This window comes from Ahaetulla prasina, chromosome 4 (genome assembly GCF_028640845.1).
Source record: "Ahaetulla prasina isolate Xishuangbanna chromosome 4, ASM2864084v1, whole genome shotgun sequence".
Classification (NCBI taxonomy): Eukaryota; Metazoa; Chordata; class Lepidosauria; order Squamata; family Colubridae; genus Ahaetulla; species Ahaetulla prasina.
The window spans coordinates 79924266-79937061 of NC_080542.1; the positions used below are offsets into that span (position 1 = coordinate 79924266).

The following is a 12796-nucleotide window of genomic DNA, read 5'->3' on the forward strand; positions in this document are numbered from 1 at the left end:
CCAGCTACCACTTCCTTCCTTAACAAACCTTTCCTCCTCCCTTCTCTACTTTCTTCTACTTTCTTTATCCTTCCTCTTCTTCGCTTTTCTACATCCTCTCCTCCTTCCCTACTCTTCTCTTCCACCCTTTCTAACCCTCTCTCTTTCCCCTTTCTTCTTCCTCTCCTTTCCCCCTTTTCTACCTCTCTCTTTCCTACCTACTTTCTTCCTTCACTCTCTCCTCTCCCTTTCCATTCCCTTCTGAAATGGCAGCTGAGCAGCCTTGATTTCATTTCAAATTATTTCTATTTCTTAATTACATATCTTCAATCATTCCTTTACATTGATCCTTCATTTCCCCCTCTCTCCCTCCCTCCCTCCCACCCACCCCGAGACTTCCCAGAACAAAGTACAGGGTATAAGATTAACAATCATAAATTAAAATACAACATAAGTCATAATCCATAGTCACTTCTCTCTCTAAGACCTTAACTCCCCTTCCAGAAACAAAAAAGTACATTCTTCTTCCAGTCCATTATATATCAGTCCATTCCAGTCCTAAAATCTTCAGAATCTTCCAATTAAATTAGTATTTCTAGTTCATCAATAAAATACATAGTTTTTAATATCCAATCTTCATCAATTAACACCAAATATATATCAATCCATTCCACTCCTGAAGTCTTCAGAATCTTATAGTTTTTAATATCCAATCTTCATTGATCAAGACCAAGACGATATTCCATCTTCCAGTATTCATCAGAAATTCTTTTATAATATACCTTTCTTCCTTAAACAGTCTCCCAAATATAATTCATATTTCCAGCTTAAATTCTTAAATTTTTATCCAATCTCCAAAAATAAACAATATTCTATCTTCTCATATCTTTAATATCACTTACATAAATCAAATAACATTGCTAATATTAATATTTCTTCAATTTACCTTACATCTGTCAAATAACATTATTAAAATTATAACTTATATCCAAAATATATCAATTATAACAATTAAATTCTATTTAACCAAATACCAACATTACATCCATAAATTTTTCTATCTGTCCTCCAAAAGTTAAACAATATTCCATCTTCCCATTCCTTTATACCTCACATATATCAAATAGTAACACCTTATACCCAAAATAAGTCAGTTGTAAAAATTAAACTATATATATATATATATATATATATATATATATATATATATATATATATATATATATATATATATATATATATATATATTAAAAAAAAATACCATCAAAATCACATCTTAAGCATTCTCCTTCCCCTTGTCTTCTATCTTACACATTTTCCACCATCTGCTCACCAATCAGCTTAACATCTAACAATAAAGAATTTCCAATCTTTAATATATTGGTGTAAAAATCTCTTGTTTAAAAACTTATTAAGAAAAGATAAGCCTCCAAAAGTTCCTATAAAAAAAATATCCATATTTGAAGTGAAGAAGTTTCCAAGATTTTAGTAGTTAGTTCTGTTTGCTTAAGAGCCATTCTTAAACTGTAAAATCTACCAAAAAGAGGGGAAAAAATTAAATAAACTTTTCTTCTTAAACATTGTGATAAAGATGTAACATTTTTAAATGTTGCATTGTAAACATCTCTTTCTGTGTTTTACTGAGAACTAGCATTTATTTAGTGGATCTTATTGTCAAATACTAACCTATCATCTCAGTCTCTCTTCTTGAAAAAAGATTTTGAGAATTTGAGAGAGGAACCAGAACTAGTTTCTACACAATGTATTTTTTTATTTCTGTTCTGCTTTGTTCTAAACCAGGGCTGTCAAACTCCCAGCCCATGGGCCAGATGCATCACATGCTAGCCACGCGCAGGCCTGGTTTAACAAAGAGGGAAATAGTCCCAATACATCACGTAACAATGTGAGTTTGACACCCCTGTTCTAAACAAAAAAGCAAATAATATATCATGTTTTTGTTATAATAAATGTAAATTGTTTTTAAACAGAAAGTATAAAAGTTGTACAGAAATATTAAGTATACATTGATACATATCCCCCTCTTTCTTTTTCTTTTTGGAAGGTCAGTCCTATGAAATTCGGTTGATAGATAATCGAAAAATGGGAGATATGCCTGAGATCAATGGGAAACTCGTAAAGGTATGTTGGTAACTCAAGCTTGACTCTTATTTCTTTGAAATTCTCTTATTTTCTCTGCAGTAACATTTTGTTGCTCTGGGTGTTAAAATGCCGCAGTGGGAGTTTGGAGGAAGCTTATACTCTGATCTGCAGGGACAGGTTTGGAAGAGAAAGTTCTTCTTCCAGTATTTCTTCCAGATAACTTTATCAGGAGGGGAAAATAAAATTGAAAGCAGCTACAAGCATGTGATTACATAGCTAACTTTTAAAGTTTTATTAGATTGTTATTTTTAAATATATATCAATACATAAACAGTGTGGCCTCTGGGTATAATTCATTTTGATACAAACAGCAATAAATCATCATCATCATCATCATCATCCACCAACAATCCAAACTGCCGACTTTGCAACAACAAAGTCGAAAGTGTTTCACATTTAATATGTGAATGCAGCAAAATTGCACAAACTGATTACAAAGCTAGACACGACCGAGTTGCTAAATTAATCCACTGGTCATTATGTAAAAAATACGACTTGACTGTATCCAAAAAGTCATGGGAATATAAAGTGGAAAAAGTTATTGAAAATGAGAAGGTGAAGATCTTGTGGGACTTTCGAATACAGACGGATTGTCACTTGGAACACAACACACCAGATATCAAGATATCACAGTTGTAGAAAACCAAAACGTACAATTCATTGACATTGTGGTACCAGGAGATGCCAGAGTCGAAGAAAAAGAACTGGAAAAAATTATGAAATATCGTGACCTGGCCATCGAAACTACACAGCTATGGATGAAACATGTAACAGTGAAACATGAAACATGTAACAGTGTAACATGAAACACATGTAAACACATGTAAAGTGCCCCATTGTCATCGGGGCACTTGGTACCATGTCCACAGAGGTGAAATCTAAAAATTTTCCCTACTGTTTCTGTGGGCATGGCTTAATTGGTGGGTGTGGCTTGGTGGTCAGGTGACTGAGTGGGCATTGACAATAACAATAAATAATAAAAATAATAAACAAAGTACACAAAACAATAAGAGGTACCAAAAACCAACTTTCACACTTTACACACACACAACACAACACAACACAACTGACTCAAACACAATGTAAAAGCAGCTGTACTTCACCCAAAATGGCCCCTGCAACAAGCAAGAACCTCACACAGCCACAAACCAACCTTCACACTTTACACACATAACACAACTGACTCACACACACACAAAATACCACATACAGCTTTGTGAGATTTTATATGTTTGTGTAGTTAAAGTGAAACACTACAGAAACACACCAAATCTCAGAAAACTGCAGAAATATTTTATTTTATTATTTTATTTTATTTATATTTTTTAAATAAAAGCAGCTTAATTTAAAACTTCCTTAACATTAAATTGCTGTAAAAAAAAAACTCCTTAAAAAAAACCCCAATTAACTATTTTTTAAAGCTCCCCCCCCAGTTACTTACCCAATTGGAGGCAGACAGATTGAGTTGCTCACCGATGAGATGGATTGCAGGCAGGCAGATTCAGTTGCTAGCTGATGCAATTGATTGCAGCAGCTGAAGCAAGGCTTAGCGAGCCCGAAAGAAGCAGCAAGTAAGCAAGTGGGCGATTGGGTGGGCATGGGCGGGGGCTGTTGTAAGAGGTTGTAAAAATGATTTTAAAAGCCTGTGATGATCAGGCATTGTACAAACTGATTACAAAGCTAGGCACGACTGAGTTGTTAAATCAATCCACTGGTCATTATGTAAAAAACCCGTATCCAAAAAGTCATGGGAACATAAAGTGGAAAGAGTTATAGAAAATGAGAAGGTGAAGATCTTGTGGGACTTTCAAATACAGACGGATCATCATTTGGAATATAACACGCCAGATATCACAGTGTTCGAAAACCGAAATGTATAATTTATTGACATCGTGGTACCAGGAGATGCCAGAGTCGAAGCAAAAGAGCTGGCAAAAATCATGAAATATTGCAACCTGGCCACTGAAACGACGTGATTATAGATGAAACATGTAACAGTGATACACATTGTAATCGGGGCACTTGGTACCATGTCCAAGAATTTTATAAGATACATCAACAAATTGCAGCTTCTTACAATCACACCAGCGGAACTGCAAAAAACTGCACTACTTGGAACATCATACATTTTAAGAAGATACTTGATTGATACCTAGGACGCTAAGAGCAACCCGTATCAACCATTAGTACCAGTCAGTGGTATTTGTGATGCACTTTTGAATGTTCAGTTGACTGAGTTTCATGTTTGATGAATGAAGTATAGAAATAATAACAATAATAATAATAATTGTTACATTAATCAAATTTATATAATTCTAATATTGATATACATGTTTGTTTTAGAGTAGTTATTCAATATTTCAGTATTCCATTTTAATGCCAACGATATTATTAAGCATACATAGTAATACCATCTTTCAACCTCTAATTTTTCCATCTAATTATTACTTATAATCTATTATATAAAAATTATATCTGCTAATATTCCCCCTATTTCTTATTTCTACCTCTATTCTAGCTTCTAGTCAGGCCACCATTACTAATCCTAGCGTTAATACCCGTGTTTATATTAAGACACAGTCATTCATTATTTGGTTATTCAAAGTCACAATACGCCATTTTAGTACCAATTATCCTATTATTTAAGCATACCTAATAATACCCTCTTTCAACTGCCAATCTTTCCATCTAACTATTGCTTTATATAAAGGTGTGTTATTTCTACCTCTATTCTAGTTTTTAATCAGACCATCCTTATATTAGAAAAAAAGAAAATTGCTCTTCCTGCAATTCTTATTCGTTTTTTAGCCTGCCTCCCATACTCCTCTCTTGGATCTTTGCCTCTATCAGCATCTGTGTGTTCACCATTCAGCCTGAATATTTCTCCCATCTCTATCCTCCTAAATGCCAGAGTCTCCACCTAAACACCTATCTCCCTTTCAAAAGTATCTTCCAAGTTATCTGATCTCATTTTTAAGTCTCTTAAAATACTTTTCCCTTGGTTTATTTCATCAGTCATTATTATCTTTATCATCTTCTCCTTCTCATCTTCTTGCTTTATTTGCTGGTTTGTCTGTTTTATCTTTTCCTCCATTCTTTCTGCTGTCTTCTCTTTCCTGGACTCTTTGATCTTCATTCATTATCAGTTGTAGGATATTTTGCGGTGACGCGGGTGAGACGCTCGAGGGTGGTCTTGGTGATATTGTTTGGGATGAGTTTGACCCTGTGGCTCCCGAGGACATGGACAGGTTGTTGGGTAGGTTGAATACCACCACGTGTTTACTGGACCCGTGCCCCTCCTGGCTGGTGCTGGCCACTCAGGAGGTGACACGAGGCTGGCTCCAGGCGATTACGACCGCTTCTTTGGTGGAGGGTGTCTTCCCGGTCGCCTTGAAAGAGGCGGTGGTGAGGCCCCTCCTTAAGAAGCCTTCCCTGGACCCGGCTGTTTTAGGTAATTATCGTCCGGTCTCCAACCTTCGCTTCGCGGCGAAGGTTGTAGAGAGTATGGTGGCATATCAGTTTCCCTTGCACCTGGATGAAACTGTCTATCTAGACCCGTTCCAGTCCGGTTTCCGGCCCGGTTACAGCACGGAGACGGCTTTGGTCGCGTTGGTGGATGATCTCTGGAGGGCCAGGGACAGGGGTTGTTCCTCTGCCCTGGTCCTATTAGACCTCTCAGCGGCTTTCGATACCATCGACCATGGTATCCTGCTGCGCCGGTTGGAGGGATTGGGAGTGGGAGGCACCGTGTATCGGTGGTTCTCCTCCTATCTCTCCGACCGGTCGCAGTCGGTGTTCACAGGGGGGCAGAGGTCGGCCCGGGCGCCTCACTTGTGGGGTGCCGCGAGGGTCGATCCTCTCGCCTTCTGTTTAACATCTACATGAAGCCGCTGGGTGAGATCATCAGTGGTTTGGTGTGAAGTACCAGCTGTATCGGATGACACCCAGCTGTACTTTTCGCGGACCACCCCAACGAAGCTATCGAAGTGCTGTCCCGGTGTCTGGAGGCCGTACGGGTCTGGATGGGGAGAAACAGGCTCAAGCTCAATCCCTCCAAGACAGAGTGGCTGTGGATGCTGGCGTCCCGGTACAGTCAGCTAAATCCGCGGCTGACCATCGGTGGCGAGTCATTGGCCCCGATGGAGAGGGTCCGCAACTTAGGCGTCCTCCTGGATGAACGGCTGTCTCTAGAAGATCATTTGGCGGCCGTCTCCAGGAGGGCGTTTACCAGGTTCGCCTGGTGCGCCAGTTCGCCTTTCTGGACCGGGATGCCCTATGCACGGTCACTCACGCACTCGTGACGTCTCGCCTGGATTACTGCAATGCTCTCTACATGGGGCTCCCTTGAAGGGCATCCGGAGGCTGCAGTTAGTCAGAATGCGGCTGCGCGGGTGATAGATGGAGCCCTCGTGGCTCCCGTGATAACACCATCCTGCGCAGACTGCACTGGCTACCTGTGGCCTTCCGGGTGCGCTTCAAGGTTTTGGTGACCACCTTTAAAGCGCTCCATGGCATTGGGCCGGGTTATTTACGGGACCGCCTACTGCTACCGAATACCTCTCACCGACCCGTGCGCTCTCATAGAGAGGGTCTCCTCAGGGTGCCGTCAGCGCGGCAATGTCGTCTGGCGACACCCAGGGGAAGGGCCTTCTCTGTGGGGGCTCCCACCCTCTGGAACGAACTACCCCCCCGGACTTCGTCAGCTTTCGGACCTTCGGACCTTCCGCCGCGGGCTTAAAACATACTTATTTAATTGTGCAGGACTGAGCTAAATTTTAAATTTATGGGCTTTAAATTGGGTTTTATTTTTATATTTTTTAATTCTTAATTACTGGGCTTATAGAATAAGTTTTTTAATTGCTTTTATATTGTATTTATGTGTTTTTAAGTGCCTGTAAACCGCCCTGAGTCCTTCAGGAGATAGGGCGGTATATAAATATGATCAAATAAATAAATAAATAAATAAAAAATTTTATTTTCCCATTTATGCCTTGTTTTATTCTTTGTTTTCTGAATTACTTGATACAAATCTTATCATTACACAGTAACCATTACACAGTAACCACATAACATTCAGTCTGCGGTCAGTTGTAATTGTCCCTGATATATTGATCTCCAGATGGGTTGGGACTACATTTCCAAGAATTCCAACTGACTCAAAGTAGCCCAATGTATATTAAGGGCACCAGGTCAGGGAAAAGAAAGTAATATTGATTCATAGATTAAATTATGAATACCTGAACATTTAAATCTGGTCATCGGAGCTGTAAATGTTCATTGCTTTATTGTATAAAAAACAGGTCCTTTGCCTCCTGGCAAATTGAGATGACTTCTAATTCTTATGATGTAACTGAAACCTGTAAATTAAGGTTAGATTGTAGTAAAATAATTTAATATATGTCTTAAGGCCTATGAATTTATTTTAGTTGAGCTATAAGATAATGTTTTCATTTTGGTCCACATATAAATGGATGTTTTCTGGATTATTTTTCTCTGAGAAAAGATTCAATACTTGTAATTATCATAGTCTGTTATTCTGGACCATCTGAAAGGAATTAGTACCTTTATATCTGAAAGGAATTTATATCTCCAGGTAAAAAGAAGTGGTCTTATTTTGTTAACTCACCCAATTTTTTTAAAAAAATAGAGTAGATGTAGAATTGGCAACCTTAACTACATATTTATAACTAAATTATCATTTGTATTCTATTTTTACTGGAGGGAGTTGATTTTTTTTTATATTAGAGTATCGTAAGAGTAGTATTCCATGACAGAAGATTACAATACACTGAACATCAGCAACTAGAAGGCTGGAAGTGGAGTCGCCCTGGAGACCGATTACTTGATTTAGGTAAAATCATGATTTAAGTTAATATCTTCATAAAATTAAACTGAGAACTGAGTTACTGTGAAATAGTAATATTTAAACACCTGGTTTTAATAATATATTGTACACTGAATTCTGTAAATTATAGTTCCATTTTGTAAGTTATTTAAAATCTTTTACAAAAATTAATAGACTCACTGGAAGACCTAAGAATAAAACTAAAAAAAAAAAGATGTATGTATTTAAATAACAGCTTATTTTTATTGTTTTAAAACATTGTTTGATTTTTCAATATTTTTCTTTATTTTATAGATATTCCGATGTCTGTTGGAATAATTGATATAAAAACAAATCGAAGCCAACTCAATGCAGTTGAGTTTTTATGGGATCCTGGAAAACGCACATCTGCCTTTATTCAGGTTTGAAATTATTATTTGAAATTGTCAGGTTCACAGAAGGGTAACTCTTTTAAAATACTGGGTAACATTTTGGCATTGATATCTAGGGCTCTCTTTTTTCTTTTTTTTATTTCTGATGGTTGATATGAACAATAATGTAGATATTATCAGTATCATTATATATTTGTCCTGATTTTTTTGAAGTGGGGGTATTGATAGTAAAAAATTTGCCTTTATTATGATGTGCTTTTTTACTCTTTTATACATATCTTGTACTTCCCATTAGTCCAACATGTTTAAGTTTCCTTACCCCAGTAGTATTCTAGGGATCTTAAATCCAGCTAGAGAAAATGGTAAAAATTTTCTTATGGTAAAAATAATGCTTGTCCTTGTCATTTGGCATTAAAAAGTTTAATGCTTCTGAATCTTGAGTTCCAATTTTTAGCCTGGGTAATATCGGCAGTAGCTTTATTTTTTATCTAATAATGTATATAATATTTTTTAAAAAAATATTAATTGCTTGGAATATATGATACAATGATTTATCTCCCTGTGGCAACACTTTCTAATTTAATACAAAAATGTACTGTATATAAATCTAAAATTTCTATTAAATACAAAGAAACAGAAGGTATCTTTGCATGTTACTTTGCCTTGATTATTATTATTTTTAGGTACATTGTATTAGCACAGAATTTACCCCTCGGAAACATGGAGGTGAGAAAGGAGTTCCATTCAGAATACAGGTTGACACTTTTAAAGAAGCAGAAAATGGAGAGTATAGTGATCATCTGCATTCAGCCAGCTGTCAAATCAAAGTGTTTAAAGTAAGAAAGTTAAATATATATTTTTGGAGTAGCATAAAAAATGGCAATATAAAATTATTTTTGTACTAATTCCTTCCTTCCTTCCTTCCTTCCTTCCTTCCTTCCTTCCTTCCTTCCTTCCTTCTTTCCTTCCTTTCTTCCTTCCTTCTTTCCTTCCTTCCTTCCTTCCTTCTTTTGTTTTTAGCCAAAAGGGGCAGACAGAAAACAAAAAACAGATAGAGAAAAGATGGAGAAGCGAACTGCCCATGAAAAGGAAAAATATCAGCCTTCATATGATACTACAATTCTCACTGAGGTAAAAATAATGAAATGCTTTATTTGTTAAGAGAAATGATACAAAGTATACTTGGCCTCCTTTAAGCAATAAGTTAGGTTTCAAAGGGTGGGGCTTAAGCAAAATATATGTAAAGGCAAAGTTTATCTGGCAGTTGTAGATCACAATGAAACATAAGACCTATAAGATTTAGGATCAAGAAAATAGGTACTCTGTTAAAGCATTTAGTTTTACTCATGGCTATCTCATGTACATATCTTAAAACCCAATGTTAAAAATATTGTATTAGGATTTATTTTTTCCTTGTCAGTTTGGAATTACAATTGTATTTAAAAGTTAATGGATTCATGGGCAGAGCCTCACTGGGCTTTTGTATTTCTTTTTATTTAAACACCAGTGAGTTTTCTATAACTTTCTAAAGATTGCAGATGTTTTTAAAAGGCTTTAAAAATTTTCCTCACTGTATAATGAAAAGAAATTGATCCACATCTTTGGTGTTTGTCCAGACGAGGCTTGAGCCTATAATTGAAGATGCAGTTGAACATGAGCAGAAAAAGTCCAGCAAGCGGACTTTGCCAGCAGACTACGGTGATTCTCTGGCAAAGCGAGGCAGTGTAAGGGACTTCTGCTTACTTTTCATTGTGCAAGTTATCTTGTGCAGTGTTAGATATAGGACCAATTTCTATCATCCATGATCGAAAACAAAGATTTTTTCTGGGCTGGCTTAATTTTATTCACTTTTGCTTACTGCAAATTATTTCATACTTGTTTCTTAGTGAGAAATGCTTCCTAAATCTAACACCTAAGTAAAATGTTAGCAGGCCTGTAACACTTATAAAAATCAAGAGCTGTAGTTTACACATAAAATGGCTATGTTGAATAATAAACTATGTTCTTGAAAGCCAATTGCTCATATGTAATTAATGAAATCAAATATAGCAGTAATTAATTAGTTGAGATGTATATTTCCTTATTTTGGCTTGCATGTTTTTGCAAACTGTTTCATCAAAATGGTTGCAGATCCGCTTGCCTTTTTGATTATACACTTTCCATTTCTTGATTTTTTTTTAATGTAAGAACTATAAAAATTCTTTGGTTGTAGGTATGGTATATATGCAAATCTGTACATTTTTTCACATTATTGAACAGTGCTGATATAATCCTCTTCTACTTACAATAAAGGGGATTGTCTAAGAGTTAGAATGGAGGCTGTTTTTAATAATCAGTCTGCCTGAATAAAGTCTTTTTATTGTGCTTGCACAATAAGAATAGGACTAAATTTAAGTATATACAAATCCTCTTTACTAGGTCTATACATATGTTCCTGAAGCATGTCAATCCTGTCCATCCTTAAAAGAGGATAATGCTAGAGTGCTGCTGTTCTTTTTTTTATGATACCAGCTGCAATTCCTCGTCAATATTGTATTATAATAAAAACAATTCCAGAATCTTACCTTTTAAAAACAAATATTTTTTAATCCCACTATTACTTGAAGGAGATCAAGGTGACTATTTTCACCCACTGAATCTTGATAAATAAGTTCTGCTCCGTACTTAAATTAAAATTTGATGAGTATGGCTTTTCAGTGACCTTAATGGTTGATAAATTGAATTCTGAGTTCAGCTCGTAATACTTTTGTTTGATAGGGGGCTCTGCCAAAGTATTCTCTCCATACAGTAGATTATATGTTTTGTGATCAAGAGCAATTTTCTTAATCGGATATAGCCAAGAATTCCTAGCTACTGTTTATGAGGAAATCAGTAGATTCTCTCCCATATACTGCAGAGAATAATCAGGTTTTACAAAGGGCACATGATTTTAGTTTAACTGCCTTGCTCATTTAACATAAAGTAATTTGATTGATGATTTTACTAGAAAGATGTGGTCAGGGATTGGTGTATCCTTGAGATGGTCTTTACTGATTCTGCCTTATCAATATGCCAACTAGAGCAAGTGCTAACTTTTGGAATGGTGAAAGCAAAATCCATGTACCGGCAACAGAACTAAAGACAAAAGAGAAGTTCTTTTTCATAGATCAGCTTTTGAATCTCGTTAACTTTGTATTTATACAGAAATTAAAATTTCCCATGTTCTGAATGTATTCCTTCTTTTCCTATAGCTTTAGCATGGATGCTTTCTGAGATGAGGATTGTTGTAGTCAGATAATTATATACTGCTTCATTAAGTACAAGGAATTGCAAATCTGCCTTACCTAAGATAGCCAACAGTAAAAGCCTACCTGGGAAGTAATGAGCAATTTGCAAAGCTTTGCCTAGTCAAATGTGTTCTCCCAAGTTCAACAAGGTAGGGAAAGCATGCACAGCATGGCTTCTGGAATTCTTTCCAATCCCTTAATAATAGCAAACTGGAGGTCATGTGACCAGGGAGGACGAGGGAGGAGATTTAGAATCAAGGAGTTGGCAATATTCTAAACCATACCATCTGCCTCTTCCACAGGGATATATGGGGAATTTCTTCCAGGATTTCTTTTTCTGCAACTTCTCATCAAGTCCAACTGGTTTTTGAATTCATTTTTATTTTACCAGCTTCTGTCCCCAGACCGGATTTGGTTCTGCTTTGTTCAGCATTTGTAGAGTTGTCACAAGTAGATCCCCATTCATATTATTTCTTTCCAATACTCTGACAAGTTGGAAAGAATAAAAGGTTTAAAATGCTATTAATGTATTTAAATATTGTCATTAACTTTAGTTTTTAAATCTATAGTGTTAAAGATAAGGATAGTTTGATAATATTGATTTAACCTTGAGAAAAATAAATGTTAACTAAAAATTGAGGGTTTTTCCTCCAATGTATAGTATTGAGAAATTTTTTTAATGGCAACCCTATTTTAATATCTAATTCCAATAATCTACATAGTATATACTATAAATTAAAATTTATATATTGAATTTACTGCAGTTGCCCTTTAACAGTATAATAAATATAAAATATAAACTCTACATTTCAAAATGGATTTAATGATACTTTTTCATATCAGTTCTAATTTTACATTAAACCAATAAAACTTTAAGAAGCATATCAAAAAATGAACAACCAGTGCCTTTGTAAGAAGTAATGTAAATGCCTACAAATAAGTTATAATATAACTGAAATATATATTTATGTTGTCTAAAATACATAACTTTTTCTTGCTCATCAGAAATGAACAAAAAGCTGTCAATACTCTAATGCAGGGGTCCCCAGCCTTTTGGACCTCAGGGACCACCAAGTTCATAATTTGAAATCCCGGGGACCACTAATACGAATCCAGCGTGCCGCTTGCTGAAGTGCCTGGATTCCCAGTGACGGGATGGGGTCCTTCAGGCACTG

General features: G+C 36.0%; 1 protein-coding gene across 7 annotated transcripts in view; it reads left to right on the forward strand.

Moving 5' to 3' along the window:
- Positions 1-12796, forward strand: part of UBP1 (upstream binding protein 1) — a 127585-nt gene that overhangs the window by 41058 nt on the left and 73731 nt on the right. For 6 of the 7 annotated variants that reach the window (XR_009155173.1, XR_009155174.1, XM_058183982.1 and 3 more), the window contains 5 exons: positions 2042-2118; positions 7885-7990; positions 8279-8385; positions 9039-9191; positions 9376-9486. Coding sequence is in view for 5 of the 7 variants with exons in the window: in XM_058183982.1 (XP_058039965.1) it covers positions 2042-2118; positions 7885-7990; positions 8279-8385; positions 9039-9191; positions 9376-9486 (554 nt within the window). In the remaining 2 variants the exon portion in view is untranslated. The remainder of the gene's footprint in view (positions 1-2041; positions 2119-7884; positions 7991-8278; positions 8386-9038; positions 9192-9375; positions 9487-12796) is intronic. The other variant, XM_058183987.1, reaches the window with a different exon arrangement.